Source organism: Mauremys reevesii, linkage group 10, assembly GCF_016161935.1.
Source record: "Mauremys reevesii isolate NIE-2019 linkage group 10, ASM1616193v1, whole genome shotgun sequence".
Classification (NCBI taxonomy): domain Eukaryota; kingdom Metazoa; phylum Chordata; order Testudines; family Geoemydidae; genus Mauremys; species Mauremys reevesii.
In genome coordinates, this window is record NC_052632.1 from 70,006,238 (window position 1) to 70,030,264 (window position 24,027).

The window sequence follows — 24,027 nt, forward strand, 5'->3', positions numbered from 1 at the left end:
GTCCTTTGCGCATGCGCCTAGCCGCTAGAAGGGCGGGGATCGTAGAAGCACTGCGCACGCGTCCCATCCCGTGCGTCTAGCCGCGCGAGTTCTACTCATGCGCCGCTGGGAAAGGGTGAATGTGTGCGCCGCGCGATTCTAAGGGCTTACGCTGCGTGGTTGCGTCATGGCGTTGTGTTGTTTTTATGTAATCTTCTCGGGGCTGGTGTGACGTTCTCTCTGAGGAGAGGCGGGAGCGTCTTCCTGGTGCGGGGTCGCTGCTGGGGAGGCTGGGGGTGTGGCTGGGCAGGGACGGGACGGGACGGGAGGCGGACAGCGCGGCTGGGGCTGGGGACTGAAGTGTTTCGGGGGGCTGGCCTGAGGGCAGGGAAGTGGTGGGGGGCAGCCCGCCGGGGGCAGGCCTGGGGGCGGCCCTTCAGGAGCAGGGGTTGGCCTGGGGATAGGAAAGGGGGGCAGCCCTTTGGGGGCGGATGCGTAGCTTGTGGGCAGAGAGAAGTAACGTGAGGTAGGAGGCAGGCTCCCTGCTTTAGTGAGGGTAAGGAGATGTGTGTGTCATCAGTACATTTGCTTCCTGCAGGAGGGGCAGGCACAGCACTGGTAGGGTCCCCAAGATGCCTGGAATGGTGATGTTTGGGAGACGCTGGGCTATCGCTAGTGATGACTTTGTTTTTCCGGGAGCCTTTGAACTTTTCATCAGAATGATCTGGTAAGAGCCATCCCATCCTCCCTTCCCACCACCCTCCAAGAGGAGAACCATGCAGCTGGGAGATCTGGTCTGCTATGGAAGGTGCACTGTACATTTGTCATGCCCTATTATTATTTATTGTAGAACCCAGTATGCCATTGTGCTAGGTGTTGTATGAACAAAGGGCTTACAATGTCATGCCCTATTATTATTTATTGTAGAACCCAGTATGCCATTGTGCTAGGTGTTGTATGAACAATAGAACAAAAAGACGTTCCCTGCCCTGGAGAGCTTACAGCATATAAAACAAGAGACAACAGATAGATACAGACAGACTCAAGTGTTTCGCCTGCAGCCATTCCCTCCTGGTGACAGCAGGCTGAAGGCAAAGCTGATCAGCATCCGATTAACTATTGACAAGTGATTTCTAGTCCTCTGTAAAGGATAGTGTGAATGTTAGGATTATTTTAATTGTTTTATTTTAAATGTATGTTAATTTTCATGCTAATTGGAGTAGTCCTTGGGCTTCTTCGGAAATTGCTATTATGTATCTGTAGATTATCTTGTTGATTTTTATAACATGCCTGGGAAGCTGCTGAGTTGGTATGTTAGGAATATTTGTTTAGATGTGACGTGAGACTGTCTGGTTCATTTGGCATTTTATTACATGGAAGTGAGAAAGAAACTGAGGTTTTTTTCCTATCATGTATTGACAACATGGGTTTTCATATAGAGAATGAGACATGTAATGTAACTTTTGCGTGCTGTACTAAATTAATACCATACTACACAGTAATCATTTGCTACTACTTCAAGATGTGGCTGCATCACTTAAACTGATAAACTTCACCATTGTTGAAGTGCTCTGGGATCCATCTGAATGAAAGGTGCTATAAAAAAAGGAGGATATTGTTGAATTTGTAGTCTCTATTGTGGTTATTGCAATATACTCTACTGGGGTATTTACATTCTGTGAGTTTCATTGTGGGAATACACCCCTTTTGTGAATTATTTTTAAATGAAGATAATTTTTTATGACTGAATTAGCTTTGTGGTGAAGTATGTTTCTTCCTAGCCGTGACAACTTATGGTACTGTTTTTCTGCAGGTGGATTGGAATTCTTGTTTTGTACTCCATTCACAAAGGGAAATTTAACTGTACTGGAGGGGGATTATTGCACAGCTACCTGCTTGTCCTCCTCATTCTCCTGGCTGCCATAATATGCGCTGTATCTGCTATTGTGTATATCAGTATGCAAGGTAAATACTCGTCTGCAATACCTGATATTTATAGTAGTAGGATTTATATATTTTATTTAGATTTGACATTAAAATAGAACAGCTTTACAAACATTCTGTGTGCCCTGACAGTAATAAGGTTTATAGTAACCACTTCTCAGCATTAATACTACTAATACAAATAAATTAAACTCTGCTAGCCTTAAATAATCAAATAGAGGTAACAGTTTACCACAGCCTGGAGATAACTTAAAATAGGGGGACTCCAGAATATCCTCTCACAACCAAATCAGATTCATCAATGCTGTTACTTCCACATTCAGCAATTTACTAGTTCACTAATAAATAATCTGAAAAGATGCACTATTTTTAACACCTCTGATAGACTTCCAGGAGCAGCTATGCAGAATCCATCTGCTCCATAATGGTACTTGTAAACATAGCCTTATATAGTCACAGTCAGTGCCACATATCAAAAGTGTATCAGATACAGTATGCTGTTAAGGGAAAAGTATATAGAAAGGTGGTCCACACAAATTATATAGTGTCCTATTAATAAAATAATTATGTAAACAGGAAGAGTTTCAGCTTGAGGAAGAGAGGCCAACTAATATGATATGGGAGCATATGCATAGACACCTTATCATGGGACATAGACGTACCTTAATGGTCCCTTTGTATATCGTGTTCTGTTCTGCGAGCCTCATTACCAGAAAGATAGACCCTCCTAATATCAGCCTTAGGTACTTGTATTCCCCCATTAGAGTAGTATTTGAGCACTTCACAATCTCTAGTGTATTTATGCTCACAACACCCCAGTGAAGCATTATCCCCATTTTACAAAGAGGCTGTAACTTGCCTGAGGCTACACAGAAAGTCTGTTGGGAGACCCAGGTCCAAATACCTGCTCCACAAGTCTTAGGCTAGTGCCCCAACTATTGGAACATCCTAGAGTGATCATAGAAAAACAGCTAAAACATTTAGGCATCTGGAGGGATTGAGCTCATGAAAGATTAAAAATCAATGTTTTGGGGATATAACGATATATAAATACATGTATGCAAACATCAAGGAGGGAGAGGGATTGTTCAGCATAATTTAAGGGCATATAACTAGGAATCACCAGATAAATTAAGAAAGGGAAAACAGAGATTGGATCTCTGGGAAATCTAACAGAGAATTCCCCAATTAAAAACAACCATCTCTAAAGGGAAATGGTGGAAACCTTGTTACTTGGTGTCTCTAAAACTAAAGTGAAGAAAACTCTAGTAAATGTGCAATAAGAAAAGTGGAAGATGGACTAGCTAATCTAATACGTCTCTCGTATATCTGGAGTCGATTGATACTCTTACATTATTCCCTCCCCCGCCCTCCCAAATAAAAACAATTCAAGCACTTTCAAACAGTAACCAGGGGTATAATCCATTGTTAGTTAAATTACGTGCCTGGATCAAGTGGCTGGACAGAAGTTTGTTAGGCCGAGTAACATGCATCACCATCTGAGGCACTGAAATGTTGAATTAATTAAGCTATCATCTGCTTGACAATATCTGCAGCACTAGAGTGTAAATTGTAATTCACAATGCCATTTTTAGTTTGTTGGGTGACAAGTTTTGTCAGTAACATCTCTGTAGTTGATCTTCTCACTGTATAAAAAGTATTTATAAACTGAGCTCATCCCCACCCTTCTATGAACTACTTGTAATGCTCTGAAAATACAGTAAGGTTTCTAGTATTTCAGATCTGGGTAGCTTTGGTTCCCTTCATCAGACAAATGCCACTTCTCTATTTTGATGAGATCCTTCTGCTAGAACACAATTTCATTTAAAAAAAACAACCACCACCAAACTCTCATCTTATTCTTAAAATAGTGAGACAAGGCTGGATGGTGGATTGGTGGTAGTACCCCAGACTGTGACACAAATGTGTGCATTTTGGGTCCCATGTTTATGCAGGGTGGATTCATCACAGACAACAGAAAGAACAGGAGTACTTGTGGCACCTTAGAAACTAACAAATTTATTTCAGCATAAGCTTTTGTGGGTTACAGCCCACTTCTTCAGATGCATAGAATGGAACATATATTGAGGAGATATATATACATACAGAGAGCATGAAAAGGTGGGAGTTGTCTTACCAACTCTGAGAGGCCAATTAAGTAAGGGAAAAAAAAGACAACATGATTGGCTCCCAAGGAAGGGGACTGGGTTACAACAATTAGCTAACTCCAAAGAGATTTTTGGGTTGGTCTTGGAGAATACTGTTTGACTACTCTTTTGCCCAAAAAGATGGAGTATTTCAGTCACAGCCATCTGAACAGAGTTTGTATCATCTTGTGTTCTTGTATTTAACTGCCTTATTAGTAAGCCCAGACCTATTGAGAAAAATAAGCTGTATGGTGATTGGGTTTTTGTTGTAGCTAAAGTGACTTTGAGAAAGGTCTGTGAATAAAGATCAGTGATTTTAAACTCTGAGATTGATCTCTATTCAGTTGACTGGACAAACCTGTAAATCTTTAAAGATGCATCTCCAAATAGAAATACTTGTTCTATGCCAGGATAATATGTAGAAGCAAAAAATGCTTGCCAGAAATGTAAGGAATTCTGAACTAAGATAGCAAAGCTCACAACCAGAGTAGCAAAGAACTGTAGGCAGGCCTTACTTTTTGTGGAGCTTTGGGTTTGTTATGGGCTCACTACTGCTTAATTGAAGTCAATAGCAGAAGTCTTATTTCCTAGAGTAGTGGACACCAACTGGTCAATCACGCTCGACTGGTCGATCCTAGAGAATTTCCCAGTCGATCGCGATCTCCAGCGGCGCAGCAGGGCTGCTGCTAAGGCAGTCTTGCTCCCTGCCTGCCCCAGCTCCATGCCACTCCCGGAAGCAACCAGCACGCTCCCACGGCCCTGGGGATGTGGGGGCAGGGGTTTCCCTCTGCGCGCTGCTCCTGCCTGCAAGCGCCACCCCCACACCTCCCATTGGCCGGGAACGGGAAGCTGTGTCCAAAGGGAGCTGAAGGGGCGGTGCTTGCAGAGAGGGGCAGCGTGCAGAGCCATGTGTGTCCCCCACCACACACACACACACAGGGGCTGCAGGGGCGTGTTGGCCCCTTCTGGGAGCCGCATGGGGCCAGGGTAGGCAGGGAGCCTGCCTTAGCCTCGCTGCGCCGTTGTCCGGGAGACACCCAAGGTAAGTGTTGCCCGACAGGAGGCTGCACCCCAACCCCGAGTCCTGAGCCCCCTCCCGGAGCCAGCACCCCGATCCCCCTCTGCACCCCAAACCTCTGCTCCAGCCCTGAGCCCCCTCTGAGTCAGCATCCTGTACCCCCTCCTACATCCCAACCCCCTGCCCCAGCCCCCTCCCAGAGCCCGCACCCCTCTCCTGCACCCCAATACTCTGCCCCAGCCCAGATCCCCCTCCTGCACCCAAACTCCCTCCAGGAGCTTGCATCCTCACCCCCACTTGCACCCCAGCCCCAGAATGAGCCCGGAGCCCCCTCCCATGCTGTGAACCCCTTGGCCCCAACCCAGAACCCACACCCCCTCCTGAACCCCAATCCCCTACCCCAGGCCGGTGAAAGTGAGGGAGGGTAGGGGAGAGTGAGCAATGGAGTGATTGGGGTGGGGCTTTGGGGCAGGGGTAGAGCCTCGGGGAAGGGGTGGGGTAGGTCCTGGGTTGCCCTTAAATTCAAAAAGGCCTAGAGAGTCAAATTGGGCCCTATATGAACAGGCTGAGGCTGAAATGTATCTTCTGGGAAACGAGATGTGTGCAGCAACAGATACAAAAATTACTCTGGGAAAGCGGAAATGATTTTAATATTTCCAGTTTTAAACCATTAAAAATGCTAAAGATGTTCACCATTCAGTTCTAAGACACTTTATGGTCTACAGTTTCACTTCTTTGAAACTTCACTGTAAAAATCTTAGTTTGTTGGGTTTTTATATACTTGATTAAATTTCACACTGGGCACCATAGCATAAAAACACTGATGTAATATTTTTTTATGATATTTTATGTACATAAGTGACTTTTACTTAAATTCCATCTGTAATTTCAGGAACAATTTCTAACCCTGGGCCAAGGAAATCTCTTCCTAAATTGCTTTATACTCGGCTAGGTCTTTATATCCCAGAATTGGTCTGGGCAGTTGTGGGAGCTATATGGGTGTCGGACACCGATGTACGTTGTGAAAGGACTGTGGTAAATGTCGTATTTGGGACAGTTATTGCAAGGTAAAGATGCTAACATAAATGCATAATATAAGTTTAGTTTTCTATTTTAAATATCCAGTGAAGATTTTTTCTGACCACTCAAAACTTGGATATTTGTTTTAAATTCCTGGAGTTTCTTAAACCAGGATTTTTATAGTGGGTGAATACATAAAGACTAGAATAAACTAATTTTTTCATCGTGCTTTTCTAATTACCTGAGAGATGTTGTGGCAGCCTCCCTTACAAAGCAGGGGATGAAGTGAAGGCTATGAAGACTAAAGATGAGAAGGGGTCAAAAAGACAAACAAAGATGGACGATAGGACAGATGTGAAGAGGGTGGGAGAAGAGAAACAGAGGAGCAGGGATAGATGCCTTAAGAGACTGATAGTGGCATATGGAGCCTTTCCCAACTTAAGATAGCTATTTCAAAACAGTCGTCCATCAGTGATGATTGCAGTAGAGGTTTAGTGTGTTATGTGAAATGAGTTGGCAGTCTCAATCCTGTTCCTAGTGGATTGGTATCCCTATTACAAAGCCATCATCGGTACCAGTAAGTGAGTGTGCTGGTGGTATGCCACACTAAACTGTATTTTCTTTTCTATGACAAGAACTATAGCTGCATGCTGTTGTATACAGTACTTTAGGAGTACATGGTTCACCAAGCCTTTCCTCCCACACCCTTCTGTTTTGCAGCTGGGTTATCATCATCTTTACCATCGTTGCAGTTGTAATTGTCTTTGATCCACTTGGGGGGAAAAAGACACTGTACCTGGCTGATGATATAAATCGCAACTTGGAAAGCAGTCAATCAGGTCAATTGTTTTATAATGTCAAGAAGACCGCAACCAGAGTGTGGGAGACGAGAATCAGGTTACTGTGTTGTTGTATTATGCAAGATGATGATCACCGAGTGGCTTTTACAAGTATTGCAGAGCTTTTCCGCACCTACTTCTCAGTAAGATGGAAAGATTTGTTTATTTGTTCTTATCATTCCATTTGACAAAACACTGAATCCCCAATACTGCAGCATTTTCACATGTGGCTCTTGCCTTTAGGTCAGTGAGAGTTCAATAGTGCCATTTACTTAGGTATCAAAAGCCTGATTCTCATCAGCTCTATTCTGAAACAGAAAACTTACACCACACTGTCCTCCTTTTAACATGGGGTCCTTTGCCCTCTTGGGGGAAGAAATTGGGAAAATTGCACAAACTAACAAATTACAAACTTAAAACTTGGAAAAGTCACATGCTCAAGTAATCACTGTTTTCAAACTACTTTATTTTAACACACTTGGCACTTCAGACATAGGAGCCAGATAGGCAATAGCCTCACAACATTGAATTTGCCTCCACTTTTTCACCAATATTTTGGTCACAAACTTGCTTTCCTGTAGTATGCTTGCTTGCTTGCATTTAAAAAATAAATTTTTAAATCACTCTTTTCCTTGTACAAACATATTCACTGTCTTCACTTTAAAAAAAAAAAAAAAAAAGCCCCATTCCACTGGAGTTTTCTCATGATCCTCTAAGAATGCCTGGTGGTATTAATTGAGTTTAGGATCTTGTCTATATTGGGAGTTTAGATTTCCCAGTAAGGCTGTTGACTGTAGTTCAGCTAGTGAAGTTCTTTTTCTCTTCAACTTGGGCAATTCCCTAGTCAGGGGAATGAGGTTGATTTTTCTTAACCTTCGTATGTGGGGATCCAGAGTTTACCATTTTTCCCCTTGCCCATAGTAGGGAATGGTGCAAACAGTTTAGCTACATTAATTTATTGAGCTTATGAAGAGGTAATGTCGGCATTAACAGTATGTTAATGCAGTTTTCCCATCCTGAACTATACCAAACTGGCCCATACAAGAAAGCTACTCTGTAGAAAGCTCATCACAATTTAAGGTCTGCGTAGTATTGTTTGAGCTGGGACCTAACTGCCAGCACGCTCTGTGGCCATGTGGGAGAGCAGAGTTCAGCAGTGACCTTAGGCTCTCTTTTCATACTCAAGGTTGGTGGGAGAGGTTCTTACTCATTAAAATGGTGTCTGTGCATGCTGCTCTATAATTGCCTCCAAGTCAGTGGGTTGTAGGATGATAGAGGGAGCCTTGATAAGGGGAGTAGTCATCCTGGGCAGCTGAATTAAAACCTCCCCACCTCTGTACCTGGACCTTTCCTCTGTAAACCCCCCCTTCACTTATGCATAGTAGAAAAGGAAGTGCCCACATCCTGATTTTGCTGAGTCTTCCCATTGCCGTGAAACTTAAAAATCCCAGTTCTCATGGCTAATAGAAGGGGAATTCTTCTGCCAATATTTCTAATTATTACTTATGATATAGCTTGTTTATTTTGCCAGTCTCATTTCACATAAGTTGCTAAGAGCCTTCCAATGATCACTGTTGACCTAGGGTCAATTGGGATAGCTCAGTGATTTGAGCATGGGCCTGTTAAACCCAGCGTTGTGAGTTCAATCCTTGAGGGGGCCATTTAGGGAACTGGGGTTAAAAACCAACCAAACAAAAAAAAACAGACACACACGTGCAACTGTCTGGGGATTTGTCCTGCTTTGAGCAGTGGGTTGGACTAGATGATCTCCTTAGGTCCCTTCTAACCCTGATATTCTATTCTATGAACAAATAATCTTGTGATAAAAAGCTCAATTACCCTACTCCCTGGCCTTCTAATGTGGTTTCTTTACAGATGGAATAATTTTCATGGCACCCTAAGAACCCAATCCTGTGAGGGGCTGAGTGTCCTCACTTCTTATCAACTTCATTTGTGACTGTAGTGCTCATCACTTTGCAGGCTCGAGCTCTAAATGACAGGGTTGTATTTACAGTATTGTTAGAGATCTGTAAGCAAATGTTATGTGGCTTACCACAAGTTCAGCGCAGGAGTATTTGCTAGTGACATATCACAAATAACAGCATGGGCACTCCTTCAAATTACATAGTAGCTGTAGAGGGAGGTACATGTTTGTTTGTTTTTCTAAGTTGCTTGTCACAATTATTAGTCATGTTCAGATCATGTTTTACTTTAGGGCTCCACAGGCCTTTTTAAAGAAGATCCTTTTAACTTTCTTTTTGACATTGGAATTTATGTATGTGGCTTTTATTTGCAGAAAGTTTTTAAAGATGCAGTGTTGAGTGCATTGGATGGTGATGTGAATGTTTCACAAGCACACCCTTGCCTTCTGATGTACATGTATTTACTAGAGAACTGCAAAAGAAAATCACTTTTTAAATTTTTCAGTGGATTGCCTGTGATGTTGTGGGTTTATTTTTAAAGATTTTTTTCCATTTTCTTTGGCAGGACACTGATCTCGTGCCTAGTGACATAGCAGCAGGCTTGACCCTGCTCCATCAAGAGCAAGATAAAGTGGAAAACTGCCCAAAAGAGCCTGAAGAAGTCCTGTGTCATTCCCACCTATCCCATGTGGTAAGATAAGCTACCAAAAAACAGCTTTGTGATACAGCCTGTTTAAGGGACAGTGTCTTGTCAAACTGAACTAAAATGCAAGTTTTGTAAAAATTAGCTTTGACAAAATCCAGGGCTCATAGTTTCCAATATTTTAAGTTGAAACAGGAAATTTTGTAATCCTATAAAAATTCTCTTATGAAGATTGCAATCAAAACATTGGTGTATTGTACTAATACATTGGTGACCTGAAAGTAAAAATGACTGGAAAATCATTATAAACTAAAAACCTCCCAACATCTTACCAAGTGTATTATAGAACTGGGCTATAAGGGCGGGATTTTCAAAAGCATCCAAGTGATTTAGGAGAACAAGTCCCATTGAAAAACAATGGGAGTTGTGTTCCTTAGGCACTTTCAAAAATTTCACCCCACAATTATGTTTTCATTTATATTGATAAATATGAAATTTTGAAATGGGAAGTAGGTATATGTGTGAAAAATATAGGGTTTTTTTGCATCACCATGAAGAATTTGCACAAAAACAAATAAGATGACGTTCAACTCTATGAGCATAGAACTGAAAATGTTGGTCTTGCAGTACAGTTGCTTCCTGACCTACGCAAGCGTTCTGTTCCGGAATGCCTTGCGCAAGTTGAATTTTGCGTAAGTTGGGAACATATACTCAACAATTACGTGCCAGAAAAAAAAAAAGCTCACAGAACTTTTTCCATAAATGCGGATTTGCATAAATCGGGTTTGCGTAACCTGGGGAGCATCGGTATACTGTGTTTTGTCTTTCAAATTATAACTAACTTACCAGCATCCAGACAGGATGAGAAACAGTAATTGTTTAATGCTTGCTGATCAGGAGTGACACTTCATTTCGGGATCTTCCACCAGTCTCTTAAATGGCTTAAAATGGGAAAAACCTCTTGTCAATTATTTTGTACTTTTTGTAATCTTTAATTTCTCACCTAAGGCACCGTTTTAATCAAAGTAGATTATTCCACTTCAGTTGAAACCGTTTAAGTGCACACCACTTACTAGAGAATTCCTTTTGAATTCAGCTGATGGTGGGTTCTGTGCAAAGAAAAAAAAAGCTCTTGTGAGAAATGTTAATAATCTGTAGCCTTCCCTCCACCTACATCCCTTAGAATGAACATTTAATTTTCAGTACCATGTTTATCAGTGTATAGTAAAGTATAGAAACATATAAACTTGGTACTGTTAATGAACAATTACTTTAAATAATAATTCAAATTTTTCAAGACTCCATTTTAAGACTTTATTGTTAACAAATAAACACTAAACTTTTTCTAAATAAGCAAATTGAATACGCGCAAGTGTGAACTACTTCCTCCCAGTTGTTCTGTTTCACTTACTTGGGGCTTACAATGAAAAGGTAAAAGAATAAACTTCATTGCCATGTCTATTTGGGTCTGTGTACAGTAGCATGGTGTGCATCTGTATTCTTTATCCTGGGCTTGCCTTACATATAGAACTGTTTTTTGTTTTTGTTTTTTTCCCCCTCCAGACTGATGATTTGGATATTGAATTAGAAAACGCTGCTCACTACATGCAGTTTGCTGCAGCTGCTTATGGATGGCCTTACTACATATACACTAACCCATTTACTGCACTCTGTAAGCTTAATGGTGACTGGTAGGTTGGTATAAGATCTTAAAAGTGCATAGTTTCTTTTTTTAATTATTTGGTTTTTCATATCAGTACAAATCACTTAAATAGCAGTTCTCTTATTTTGTCCATTTCTGTCTATTAAGTATACATAAGCTTGACTGCTAGAGTTGTCTTTTGCAAATTGAGTAAAAGGAAACCAACCTTCAAAATACTTCTTCCGATTTTGGAAGGGTAGGCAAGCTGTTTTCTTTGGCCAGACTTAGAAAGCCATACACTAAACTTAATGGCATTTCTGTGTTTTGCGATTACACAAGAAGTTTTTGAACACTGCACCTGATTAGTTACAGATGTTCAGAGAATGTTCGTGGGCATCAGTGACCAGAACCCTATTGATTTTTGGATAGAATTGGACAATTGAAAGGGGGAATGGGAGACACATAGAGCAACAGCTTTAAGCCCTTCTGTAATTGTCTACAAACTCAAACAGTTGGTTAATGTGCACCCATTAATGCCTTCCAGCATAAAACTACCTCTGTCTCATCTCTGCCTGTCCTAATAAAGTTTAACATGTTTGCACCTTGAATGATTTATCTTCCAAACAAATACTGGTTTGGGGGAATTGGGGCATGGGAGAATGGGAGTGTACACACAGCCCCTGGCCTGGGACACAGAATGTGGGGAGGGCACACAGAGCTCCTGGTGTGGAGCGAAAATTGAGGGACCTTGGTATGAGTGGAGTGGGGAGCACCCAAGACCATTAGCCTGGAGAATAGGGGGGAGACAGAACCTAGTGAGGCAGAGATTGGGGTATCCTGATATGGGTATAGGGGGGCACACAGAGCTCCAGCACTGGGAAGATGGGGTGCACGGAGGGAAAAGGGTGCACGCAGAGCTCCTAGTATGGAGGGTATGGCAGGAATGGGGGTGCACACAGAGCTGCTGGTATGGGGGGAATATGAGGAAATTTCAGGGAGTACCTGAAATAAAGAGGGACAGAAGGGTAGCACACAGGGCCTTATGGGGTGGAGTGGAGGGATGCAAGGAGCTGCTGGTGCTTGCAGTGAGCTCAGCCTATGCAAGCTACAAAGAGTGTGACCCAGTAGTCACAAGAAACAAAAGATTGCAAACAGTGTAAAGAGTTACTGGTCTTCATTCAGCCAAATCAATGTTAGTATCTGAAAAGGCATTTGATTGAGTTGAATGGACATTCCTCAAAATGGGGTCATGGGTGTTGGAATCAAACCGAACCAGCAAAGATGGATTGAGGCCTTATATACTTCCGCTAAGACAAGAGTGTGTATAAATGGAAGTACATTGATTGTTTTCTCTATTTAGGGGAATCAGGCAAGATTACCCTCCTAGACCTCTTTGTCTTACAGTGGAACCATTTGCTTCTATATAAGGAAAAAGTCAGTTGTTAAAGACCCTGATCCTGAAATTCTCACTGTATAGGCAGTCTTCCCCCAAGTTAATGGGTCTCTGCACAGGTGGCCATCTGCACTGAGACAGGTGCAGGATCAAAATCTAACATAAGTAAATCTCACCATAAAACTGGCTTTGTATGTTAATATTATATTTAACATAATATAACACAAGTGTGTCAAAATTAAGAAAAAGAAATAGACAAATTTGGAAATTGTACTAAGTGCATCAAACCAAAAAACTTTGTCAAACTTTGGCAACTTTGAAGTTGACCAAGTAAAAGTTATTATCTAACCCACCTTGTCTCCAATATTCTGTGATCATCACAGCTACAATAACACTGCAAACTTTGGCAGTTAATATTAAGAAGGCAAGTGTAATCTTATATAGTATCTCTCTGTTTAAATAATCACCTCCATTATTTGTGACATTAGCAGTGAATATTTCATCCAGCTTTAATTGCCATGAAGTTAGTTATCCTCCTGAGATGTCACAACTTACAGTAATAAAGACTTGGGAGAAATTGAATGAATTTATAATTTTCTAGTTGAAATTGTGGCTGGGGTCAAATTAACTCACTCCTTATAATTGTTTTTGTACTTGAAATTTGTTCTCAAGTGTATAATTTCTATCTGGATGTAGTTTAAAAAAAAAATCTTCTTAGGAATTGCCTTGTTTGCTCTGCTAAAAGATTTATAGCAATGGTGTATTAGCCAGTCTTTATAGTATAAACACTCAGTGTGCTCCCAATAGAAACCCTGCTGTGAATGTAATTGAGTTCTTTTTCTGAAAGGAAATGTAACTAGCTGGAACTGGCAAGTTCACTTCTCTTTCCCATCTTTCCTTAGTTGCAGAAACAGCCCCACAGATTCTGATATAATTGGCAGTGATCGTCTTAACTTTCACTTTGGATCCATCCTAAAAATAACAGGGCTGCAGTACAGAGATTTCATTCATATCAGCTTTCATAACAAGGTAAAAAATCTGGACAAACATTCAGCAAGAGAATTCTCAGTAATTTCTTGAGTTCAGTTAGAAACCAGGAAGAGGATGCTTTCCTCTCCTCGCCCTCCCCTGTTATAAAATGGAAGCCCCAACTAACCCAAAATGCTTTTAAAAGTATTTTAAAAAAAACAACCCCAACCCTAATGGATGCTTGTTTAGATAACAGTGACAGAAACACTGACATTTTTTTAAGTACTGACAGACTTCACAACACATAGCAAAAGCTCTTGCATAACCTTGTACAAGAATAAGAGAAATCCTAAAGATAATATACAATAGATTTTAAAAAATCCTGAGTTCAGTAAGAAAAGTTTATATGCCTAAATAAAATTTCATGATGTCATGTTAATTTCTTTCCAGCAAACTACAATAAATCTTTACTGTTCTTGAAAATTTGGTATCTTCACTAAACACACCTAACTTTTTATCCTTCAGATTTTCGAGATCCCATTTTTTGTTGCTTTGGATCACAAAAAGGAGGCTATTGTGGTTGCAGTGAGAGGAACCTTGTCTTTTGAGGTATCATCTCTGTTGTGTAACACTGGCTCTGGAGATGGGTATGTCCCAGTCGTTTGGAGGAGACAGTACACTTCTCTGCACTGGCTAGACGAAATATGAATTTTAAAATAACCCAACAGTTGAGTCAGCAATGAGATAGGGGAAGTAGATAATCTTCTTAAGTGGTAAGCCTGTCTGTTCTTGGATGCCTGAGAGCCTATATGCCATTTTAAGGGGCAAGTGGAAGAAGGGCAAAGGTAATTTTGTGTCAGTAGGGTGTGAGGTGTATGTACAGTGTACATTCCAGCTTTTGCATAGTAGCTTTAATCAGAGTATTGTTTGTATATACAGTAGCTGTAAATGGCACTTTGTGATGGGTTTCTAGATATGTGTAAGTAAGAGACATTCATACTTCTCTTTTCTGTGTGCAATTACTTGCAGACTCAGAGTTTGCTTGAGGATATTACTGTAGTAAAGACAGCGTCAAGAGCTGTGAAAATTCCCATAATTGTTGTCTGTAGCAAAAGGGGTCTGTCTGTCTTATTTACTTGCAGGATATCCTTACTGATCTGTCAGCAGAGTGTGAAGACCTGACGCTTGAAGACGTTCTGGAAAATGGTTTTGTACATAAGGCATGTGTCATCTTTAACCATTTGAAGTGATTTATTCTATGAAAAAAAATCTAATTAACAACCCTAAATTTCTTCAATTAAATGGAATTAGCTGGGTTTTTTTGTGAGACAGAGTAGACCAGCTGTCCGGGTGGCTTGTTGGCAGTGTTCTTCTCTGCAATGCAGGAGGCAGAGTTTTTAAGTTGTAGTCCTGATGTTTTGCTTGCCTCTTGTATCCCTTTAAATTTAAAAAAAAAAAAAGAGAGAAAAAATGTAAATGTGCAGTACATTCATTCAGGTGCCACTCTTGGGCAATACATATGTCGGTAGAGCATTGAAACAGTTAACTAGGTTACACACATTTTTGCAGTCAGTACTCTGAACACTGCATTTAAAGGGATCTGTGTATTGCATTTCCAGCTGGACACTACTTTTTTCTCTTAACTTAGAATACTGTCTTCTAGGGGATAACTCAAGCAGCAAATTACATCTACAGAAGGCTAATAAATGATGGCATTTTAAACCAGGCTTTCACCATTGCTCCTGTAAGTACTGACTTCCAAATTATTCAATTTTCTGACAAAACACTTTGGAAACCAAAGTGGAGCAAGCTGTCTCTCTTTTAACCTCACCATATAACTCTTCTGTTTTTGTCTTTAGGAATATAAACTAGTTATAGTTGGTCACAGTTTAGGTGGTGGAACAGCTTCCATATTGGCCATCATGCTCAGAAACTCCTTCCCAACATTAAGATGTTATGCCTTTTCTCCTCCAGGAGGATTGTTAAGGTAAATACAACACTTGGTTTTAAGTGCAAGATACAGAAATCATTAAGATACTTACACAAATTCATCCCTGGTATGACTGAGTGGAGTTGTTTCAGAGATGAATTTGGCTCATATGTTGACAGAAGAAGCTATAGTGGTTTTAAGTTTAATATATTAAATAGGGCTGTCAAGCAATTAAAAAAATCATGATTAATCATGCGATTTAAAAAAAGTAATCGCGTGATTAAACAACAATAATAGAATCCCATTTATTTAAATATATTTGGATATTTTCTACATTTTTCAAATATATTGATTTCAATTACAACACAGAATTCAAAGTACAGTGCTCACTTTATATTTTTTATTACAAGAACTAGCAATGTAAAAAACAAAAGAAATTGTATTTTTCAGTTCACCTTATACACTACTGTAGTGCAATCTCCTTATCATGAAAGCCCAGCTTACAAAAGTAGATTATTTTTTTGTTACATAACTGCACTCAAAAACAAGACAGTGTAAAACTTTAGAGCCTGCAAGTCCACTCAGTCTTGCTTCTTGTTCAGCCAGTCGCTCAGACAAACAAGTTTGTTCATTTACAGGAGATAATGCTCCCCGCTTCTTGTTTACAATGTCACCTGAAAATGAGGACAGGCGTTCTCATGGCACTGTTGTAGCCAACATCGCAAGATATTTACGTGCCAGATGCGCTAAAGATTCATATGTCCCTTCATGCTTCAACTACCATTCCAGAGGACATGCGTCCATGATGATGATGGGTTCTGCTTGATAGGTTTCTCTATTTTGGATAGTTAAGTGTGATTTAGTTGGGGATTGGTTGATTTAGCTGGTGTTGGTCCTGCTGTGAGCAGGGGGTTGGACTAGATGATCTCTTGAGGTCCCTTCCAACCCTGATATTCTATGATTCTAAAGCAGTGCGGACCAACACATATTCATTTTCATTATCTGCATCAGATGCCACCAGCAGAAGGTTGACTTTCTTTTTTGGTGGTTCAGGTTCTGTAGTTTCCTCATCTGAGTGTTGCTCTTTTAAGACTTTTGAAAGCAGGCTTCACATCTCATCCCTCTCAGATTTTGGAAAGCACTTCAGATTCTTAAACCTTGGGTTGATGCTGTAGCTGTCTTTACAAATCTCACATTGATACCTTCTTTGCCTTTTTGTCAAATCTGCAGTGAAAGTGTTCTTAAAATGAACATGTGCTGGGTTATCGTCTGAGACTGCTATAACATGAAATATATGGCAGAATGCAGGTAAAACAGAGCAGGGGACATACAGTTCTCCCCCAGAGAGTTCAGTCACAAATTTCATGAACTCTTTAAATCGTGTCATCAGCATGGAAGCATGTCCTCTGGAATGGTGGTCGAAGCATGAAGGGGCATACAAATGTTTCGCATATCTGGCACGTAAATACCTTGCAATGCAGGCTACAAAAGTCCCATGCAAATGCCTGTTCTCACTTTCTGTTGACACTGTAAAGAAGAAGAGGGCAGCAGTATCTCCTGTAAATGTTAGACTGAGTGGACTTGTAGGCTCTGAAGTTTTACATTTTGTTTTTGAGTGCAGCTATCTAACATAAAAAATCTACATTTGTAAGTTGCACTTTCACGACAGAGATTGCACTACAGTACTTAGTATTTTTCAATTCTCATACATTTCTTGTGTTTATAAATATTTACACTGTAAAAGATAAGAATAATATACACTTTGATTTCAGTTACATATATGAAAATGTAGAAAAACCATCCAAAATATTTAATAAATTTCAATTGGTATTCTGTTTAACAGTGTGATTAAAACTCTAACTGTGATTAATTTTTTTGAGTTAATTGCATGAGTTAACTGCAATTAATTGACAGCCCTAATATTAAAGAAACTTGAACAGGCTTATCTTGTTCTGACTGGGGGGGTTTGCCTTTGTAGATGATGACTGAAACTTGTTCATAGCTTATTTATAAAATTAAAGTTTTCCAGCAAAGTTGTAATAGTCCCATCTGACATTGTTCCTGTGTAGCCATTAAAGAATGAAATACTCTGTTAATTCTGTTAACAAATACATGGTTAATACTGAAAGTAAATGCTTCAAATCAAAATCCTTAACTAATCTTGGCCTGTTCAACACAGAATCATAGAAATTTAGGATTGTAAGGGACCCTGAGAAGTCATCTAGTACATCCCTATTATTTAGCATGTGTAAGGGGGTTCAGTATAATCTGCTCTTGAATTAATTTTAAAAGGCTAGTCCCAGAAAAAAGCCCAGTAAAATAACAAAGTTTTTATTGCACCACATTATTATATTATACAAATAACATAGGTCACAGCAAAACTAATATATATTTTTTTATTTTATTTTATTTTTTTTAGCAAATCACTTGCAGACTACTCTAAATGCTTCATTGTATCAGTCATTGTTGGAAAGGACCTTGTTGCAAGGTAAGGATGTGACTTGAGATGGACCATTACATTTTATTCAGAGATGATTATTCTCCAGCAGTTGGCCTAAGAAGCTTTTTTCTCTTTGTTTTGTATGTTAAACAGGTTAAGTATGCCCAACATGGAAGACCTGAAGAGAAGGATAGTGAGAATAGTTGCTAATTGTAACAGGCCGAAGGTAACAAAACACACCATGAGCAATAAAAGCAAAGGGAATTGTCAATTAGTTTGATACAACATTTAGTGTGGTGATGGCTTGTTTTGTGTTAAGAAGGGGGTTCCAAAGCACAAATTGAACAGAAATGTTTAATTTTTAATTTAGTGACAACATAAGTATATGGTGTCATCTTATTTAAACCTTTCCCTGCTGTGTTGGAAACTTTTGTGGTTGTGCATAAGACCTGAGAGCTGAAATAGGGTATGTAATTCAGACTAGTTTGCTGCTCAAGGGAAATGCAAAAAATAAACCAAATAGCATAAATGGTGATAAATCAATAAGATTTTTAAATAGTTTTAGTAAATTGTTATTACTTACAAAAATAGGGGATTTGTTTAAAACATCTTTATTTTCAATGCCATTTTTTTAAGGCAAAAATCTCATTTTTATTGCCTAGTTTTAGTATTAGTGAGGAAAAACACTATAGGCTGCAGTCAAGTTCACATGTGTTTCAGGAGGCCTAGTGGTGGATCTCCTGCACGGCAGCAATGTTTATTTACCATCCCAATTTGTTGCTGTGTTGGCTAGAAGGAACTAGAAGTATGCAGAGGCTGTGCAAAGTGTCTGTAGTGGGATAGTGTGCCCCTGGTGTTGATCAGCAATGATCCCTGCAGCTAATTAAGGAGTCATTGATAGATCAATGACCGAGCACTCCAGTATGGCTCAGTAGGCTAAGTTTGGTCCTGTCTTCTGGGACCAAAAGTGAGTGGGAATTTTGTAGAAGGGACTCCTTCTCCCCATCATCAGAGAAGGCTTTGTCTGGCTGTACCATCAGCCCTTAATGTTCATTGAGGAAACACAGGTGACATTCCAAAAGGAGCTATGCTTGCATTCTCAGAGCAGTAGTCATTGGAGAAGGATCGCATGCTGGATGAGGCTTTAGGGTGGTCCTCCTGGAGGACTGGAACAATAAATTGTCAGGAAGATGATTTCCTTGTGGTGTGAGAAGGAGTGGGTTAAAAACTGCCATCCATCAATGCCTAGAGTTAACCCATGGAGGATCTAGGGTTTTTTCCACAAGATTTGTGTACTTCCAAGATTAGCAACCCTATGGAGGCCCTCTGTGGAGAGTTAAACTTAAAGAAGCTGGTAGGCAGCTAGAGATTGTGGATGTGGGGATTTGAGCTGGATAGGAGAACTAGGGGGGAAAAAAATTAATTGTCAGAGTTGCAGACATTTCCCTCTGAATTGACCCTTGTTAATTGATATCAGCTCAGTCCACAAAAAAAAGTGTCTAATTAATTTGGAGAAACTTGGGTGTAGAGATCTTGCAGTGTGTGTGTTTCTAAAATTAAATACTACTTTGAAAATAAACATCAAAATTTCATATTCTGCTCATTTCTCTCTGAACTCAGTACCAGATCCTGCTGTATGGGTGTTGGTATGAAGTGTTTGGAGGAGATCCAGATAACTTTCCAACTGAGTTAGATGGTAGAAGTCAAGATGCCCTAACCCAGCCTCTTCTAGCTGAAGAGAGTTTAATGATGCATCGGTCACCTTCTTACAATGCCATTGAGGATGAATCTCCTTTAGATGCTCCACCTCAGTATCCTCATCTCTATCTCCCAGGAAAAATCATCCATATTGTAGAAGAAACTAGCTCAAGAAGGTAAATGGTCAGCATTATGCTTCACTGAATTATTAAATTGAAGCTTCTCTTCTTCACCTTAGGAGCAGAGGCAAGAGCTCTGCTCTCATCTTCTCCTACGTATATTCATGCTCTTTATATATTGTATCCAATCTTCTCTGGCATTCCCTGTTTTTTACCTACTTCTGAGTCAGTGCTTCATTTCACCCTCACCCCCAAAACTGGGAACAAGCTCCTCTTTTTGTCCCGTCCACTGAATACTGTCTTGTGACATTGCAGCTGTAATGACCAAAACCCATTCTGTGTTGAATCTGTTCTACTCACTTACACCTTTAAACAGTAAGCTAGCCAGGACAGGTACTTGTATTGTGTTTGGCGCAGGCCACCTACTGTACAGCACTATAGAAGGCATCACAAAGTATTTAAGTGCTGTAATGGTGATGCTAATTGCTTTGTTACACACTACCGTGACATTACCATTGTTTGTGGAGTGAGCACCTAGCTATTGTGAAAGATGGTGTAATATCACCCATTATACTGAAATGGGCTTGTCCCAGCCATCGTGCAGTTGCGTTAATGATGTAGTACTACCATTTCTATTACATATTTGCCTCAATAACTGTAGCCTTAGAAGCATATGCTGGCTCCTGTACTTGGAATTCTCAAACTGGTCCAGCAAGAACCTTGCTGCCTCAGCTTCTCCCGCCCTTTGAGTTGAAGCAGGAAGGAGACAGATGCTCAAATAGCAAAGAAAATGGGGTTTATGAAACTACCAAAAAGGGAAGCGTTTAAGAGTTTTTAAAAAAGGCAAATCTCTTCCCTCCTTCCTACTCTGTGGGCCAGCAAGGCTCCTGCCTCTGTCCACCTCTCCTAGTTCCATTTTGAAACAGACACAAAAAGATGAATGATTTAGAGGAGAAGGAGCCTCCTTGTTGACCAAAAGAGAAGGGAGGAGGAAAATGAAGAAGGGGAGGACAGGCCAAATTCTTTTAAAACACTTTCCCTTCAGCCGTTTGACAGCCCACTTTCTGGTTTCTTCTTTCACATTCGTTTAATATTTTTAGCTTTTAAAAATCAGTACTGTTTGGCAATAACCTGAGGATGGTCTCAATTGAGAGGGTGAATAATTAATATCTATAACCTGGGCTAATAAAGTCCCTAGCCTTCCTCCTCAGTTCAGCCTGACACACAGTAATTAGCTGTATTATAATATTTAATCTAATATTGGATATGTAGTAAAAGCACCCTCAGCATAATGGTAGTCAGTAAATAACACACCACTACTTTTGTCCAGCCCATCTAGCCCCAAATGTGATTTTGAGATATTGCTAATAAAAATAAAAAACCATTTTAAAGACTAGGAAAAAAGGGTTCCTTTAGAAGTTTCTGATGCAGAAAATGGCAAATATTGGTTTAGTTTTATATTGATGGGCAATATGGAAAAAATTATTAGCTGCTCATTGATGTCACTAACTAATGTGTTCATCGTTAGTTGAAAAATTTCATTTGTTTGTGTAAATAAACTAACCAACAGACTCCATCTGCACAAATGGAACAGGATCTGTAACTCAGGGTAAGAAGAATGTGGGGAATAGGATTAGCTTACTTCTGATCTCACTGAAGTTGTTTTACCATTGATATAAATTGGAGCACAGTAGGTCAATACAGAGAGGTTTGTTGAAAAGCCCACTCTTTCATCTAATTATATAAAATATTTAGTAGTAGCTGAGTAAAGGTTTGTTTATATCCTTTAATAATCGGCAAAGGTTTTAAATATATGACTAATATGCTTTTTAAGGCCAACATGTGGATTTCCACTGTATAGTGGACACAGATAAAAATTCATGTTATTCTAAATGTCTAAAAGGCTTTATTGAAATATTTCTTTCTAGATGGTGTTCTTCTGATGTTACATATACTGCAAGATGGTCAAAAGAAACAGCCTTTAGCAGTATTTTAATAAGTCCCAAGATGATAACGGATCACATGCCAGATGTTGTGCTCAAAGCCCTGAACAACTTGACTGAGGAAAAAGCATCTTGTATTACCTGTCAAATAGAAGGAGACTTTCACACCAACACAGTATGACTAAGAGAACAGCCCTATTTTTTTTCTTTAGGCTTCAAGTATTCAGGAGCCTTTAACCTCAGACTTAAGTGGTGGTGTGGGGTTTTCTTGTTTGTTTTTAACATGCCTAAAATAGAAACTGTGGAGGGATTGTCTTGGTGATGGTCATAATGCAAAATGCATTTTACTCTGCAGAGGTTCTGCAAAAGTAAACATTACTGGCTAACTGTAATAAAATGAATGTATTCAGGATTTTGACAGAAGCAGATATGACCTTTCTGGAAATGGAACAGTAAGATGAGTCTTAGCCAGTTACATGTAAATTACTGTACATTTCATTTTACAGCTTGAAGGATTCAGATAAATTGAGAACACAATTCATAGGGAGATTGAGCTAGAGCAGAGGAACCATGACACCTAAATTGTAGCTCTGCCACAGACTTGCTATGTTATCTTGAGCATGTCACTTAACTTCCATTGTGCCTCAGTTTCAGATGTGTAAAATGAGGGTATTACCCATCTTTGTGAAGCATTGAGATTCTTGGGGGTAAAAGCACAGTATTAATATTGATTAGAAATGGACACTGCCAGTAGGAAGTTTCATTAAAGGAAATTGGGTAGTAAATGATGGTGCAGTTGCAAATCTACTGCAGAGAGAGAGGGTTTAAATAAAAAAAAAATGAAGTTTTCTATTTTGTTTTTAAACAGCTAGTCTTGATTGCACTAGTTACCATGGAGATATTTTCAAAATGTTTCATTTATTTCATGAGGATTTTCTAATATTGGATCTCTTGTTTTTAAAAATGCTGTTTAGATACATGTGCAATATTTTTTGTATCTGTTTACATTCTTCTTTGAGTGACTGCTCATGTGTATTCCACAGTAGGTGTGTATGCTTGCTACATGCACTGGTGCCAGAAGTTTTTCCCTCAGCAGTACCCGTATGGGGGGAGCACTGCTGTGACCTCTGGAGTGGAGCCTCTATATCGCGCTATAAGGGGAGCTGCGCACCCCCCCCCCCCACCCTCAGTTCCTTCTGGCTGCCAGTGAAGGTAGTCAGAACTGTGCTCCAGTTCTGCTGCAGCCTTTTCTTCTCAACCTTAGTGGTACCGTTCGTGGATTGTTTCTTCAATTGTTGGAGTGGGATCCTTCTTGGTTGGGCAGGCTCCTTTACGCTTTCCTGCTGTTTCCCCTGAGCGACAAAGTCCTGCAAAAAAAAAAAAAGCAGACAAGGCGAGAGTCATCCTCAAACCCAGGCGTGGGCCCTCCAGCACTGGTACAGGCCCCTCCTTCGCCTCTTAGTGGCACCCTTGAGGGCACTGCCTTGACCTCCTCTCCCAGGATGGGGGGGCCGCCTCCATCGCAATCTAGCCGTGCTCCACCTGACAGCATGGTTGCTCCATGGCGAGACGAGGAGGAGGGCAGGTGTTCAGAGCAGGTAAGATGGGGCCTCCTGGAAAGTAGGAAGCTGTCCATGCACTGGATGTATGTGGTGAAGTGGTCCAGGTTCTCCAAGTGGGTGAATGAGTGGGGAATTTTCCCCTCCTCTGCACCTCTCCATCTTATTCTGGACTATCTCCTGTCCCTTAAGGCCCAAGGACTGGCACCTGCTTCAGTCAGGGTACAGCTGGTGGCCATATCGGCCTTCCACCCACCGGTGCAAGGGCACTTGGTCTTCTCCCACTCTCTGACCGCCCGTTTCCTGAATGGCCTTGACCATTCATTTCTATATGCTAGATGACCCACCCTGTGCCACAATGGGACCTAAAGCTCATTTTGTCCCGACTCACAGGGCCACCCTTTGAACCCCTGGCCACATGTTCCTGGTCTCACCTCTAGTGGAAGGTGGCCTTCATTGTAGCGATCATGTTGGCCTAACGGGTCTTGGAACTTAGGGCCGTGACCTCAGAACCTCCCTATATGGTCTTCCATAGGGATAAAGTCCAGCTTCACCCACACCCAGAGTTCCTCCCGAAGGTGGTCTCCACCTTCAATATGGAACAGAGTATCTTTCTCCCTGTGCTCTGTCCTAAGCCCCATTCCTCCAATGAGGAGCACCGCCTCTACACATGCCATGTGCATAGGGCACTGGCCTTTTATCTGGAACAGACTAAGCTGTTCCGGAAATCCTTGCAACTTTTTGTTGCCCCAGCCGAGCAGGTGAAGGGGCAACCTGTCTCCACCCAGCCTCTTTCTTGCTGGATCACCTCATGCATATGCA

At 40.6% G+C, this 24,027-nt stretch overlaps 1 protein-coding gene across 3 annotated transcripts; it reads left to right on the forward strand.

Moving 5' to 3' along the window:
* DAGLB (diacylglycerol lipase beta) lies at nt 1-23,121 on the forward strand. 3 transcript variants are annotated; one of them, XM_039491075.1, is made up of 16 exons: nt 1-115; nt 578-706; nt 1,793-1,944; nt 5,981-6,155; nt 6,829-7,090; nt 9,435-9,560; nt 11,076-11,203; nt 13,450-13,576; nt 14,042-14,125; nt 14,659-14,736; nt 15,180-15,260; nt 15,376-15,503; nt 17,866-17,934; nt 18,040-18,112; nt 19,507-19,760; nt 21,632-21,827. In XM_039491075.1, the coding sequence occupies exons 2-16, from the start codon at nt 612-614 to the stop codon at nt 21,825-21,827; spliced, it is 2,028 nt and encodes a 675-aa protein (XP_039347009.1). In that variant the 5' UTR covers nt 1-115; nt 578-611. The 3 variants fall into 3 exon arrangements, with proteins under 3 accessions (XP_039347009.1, XP_039347008.1, XP_039347010.1); XM_039491074.1 differs by having other exon boundaries at nt 110-246; XM_039491076.1 differs by lacking the exon at nt 1-115 and having other exon boundaries at nt 612-706; nt 21,632-23,121.
* The last annotated feature ends 906 nt before the right edge of the window (nt 23,122-24,027 follow it).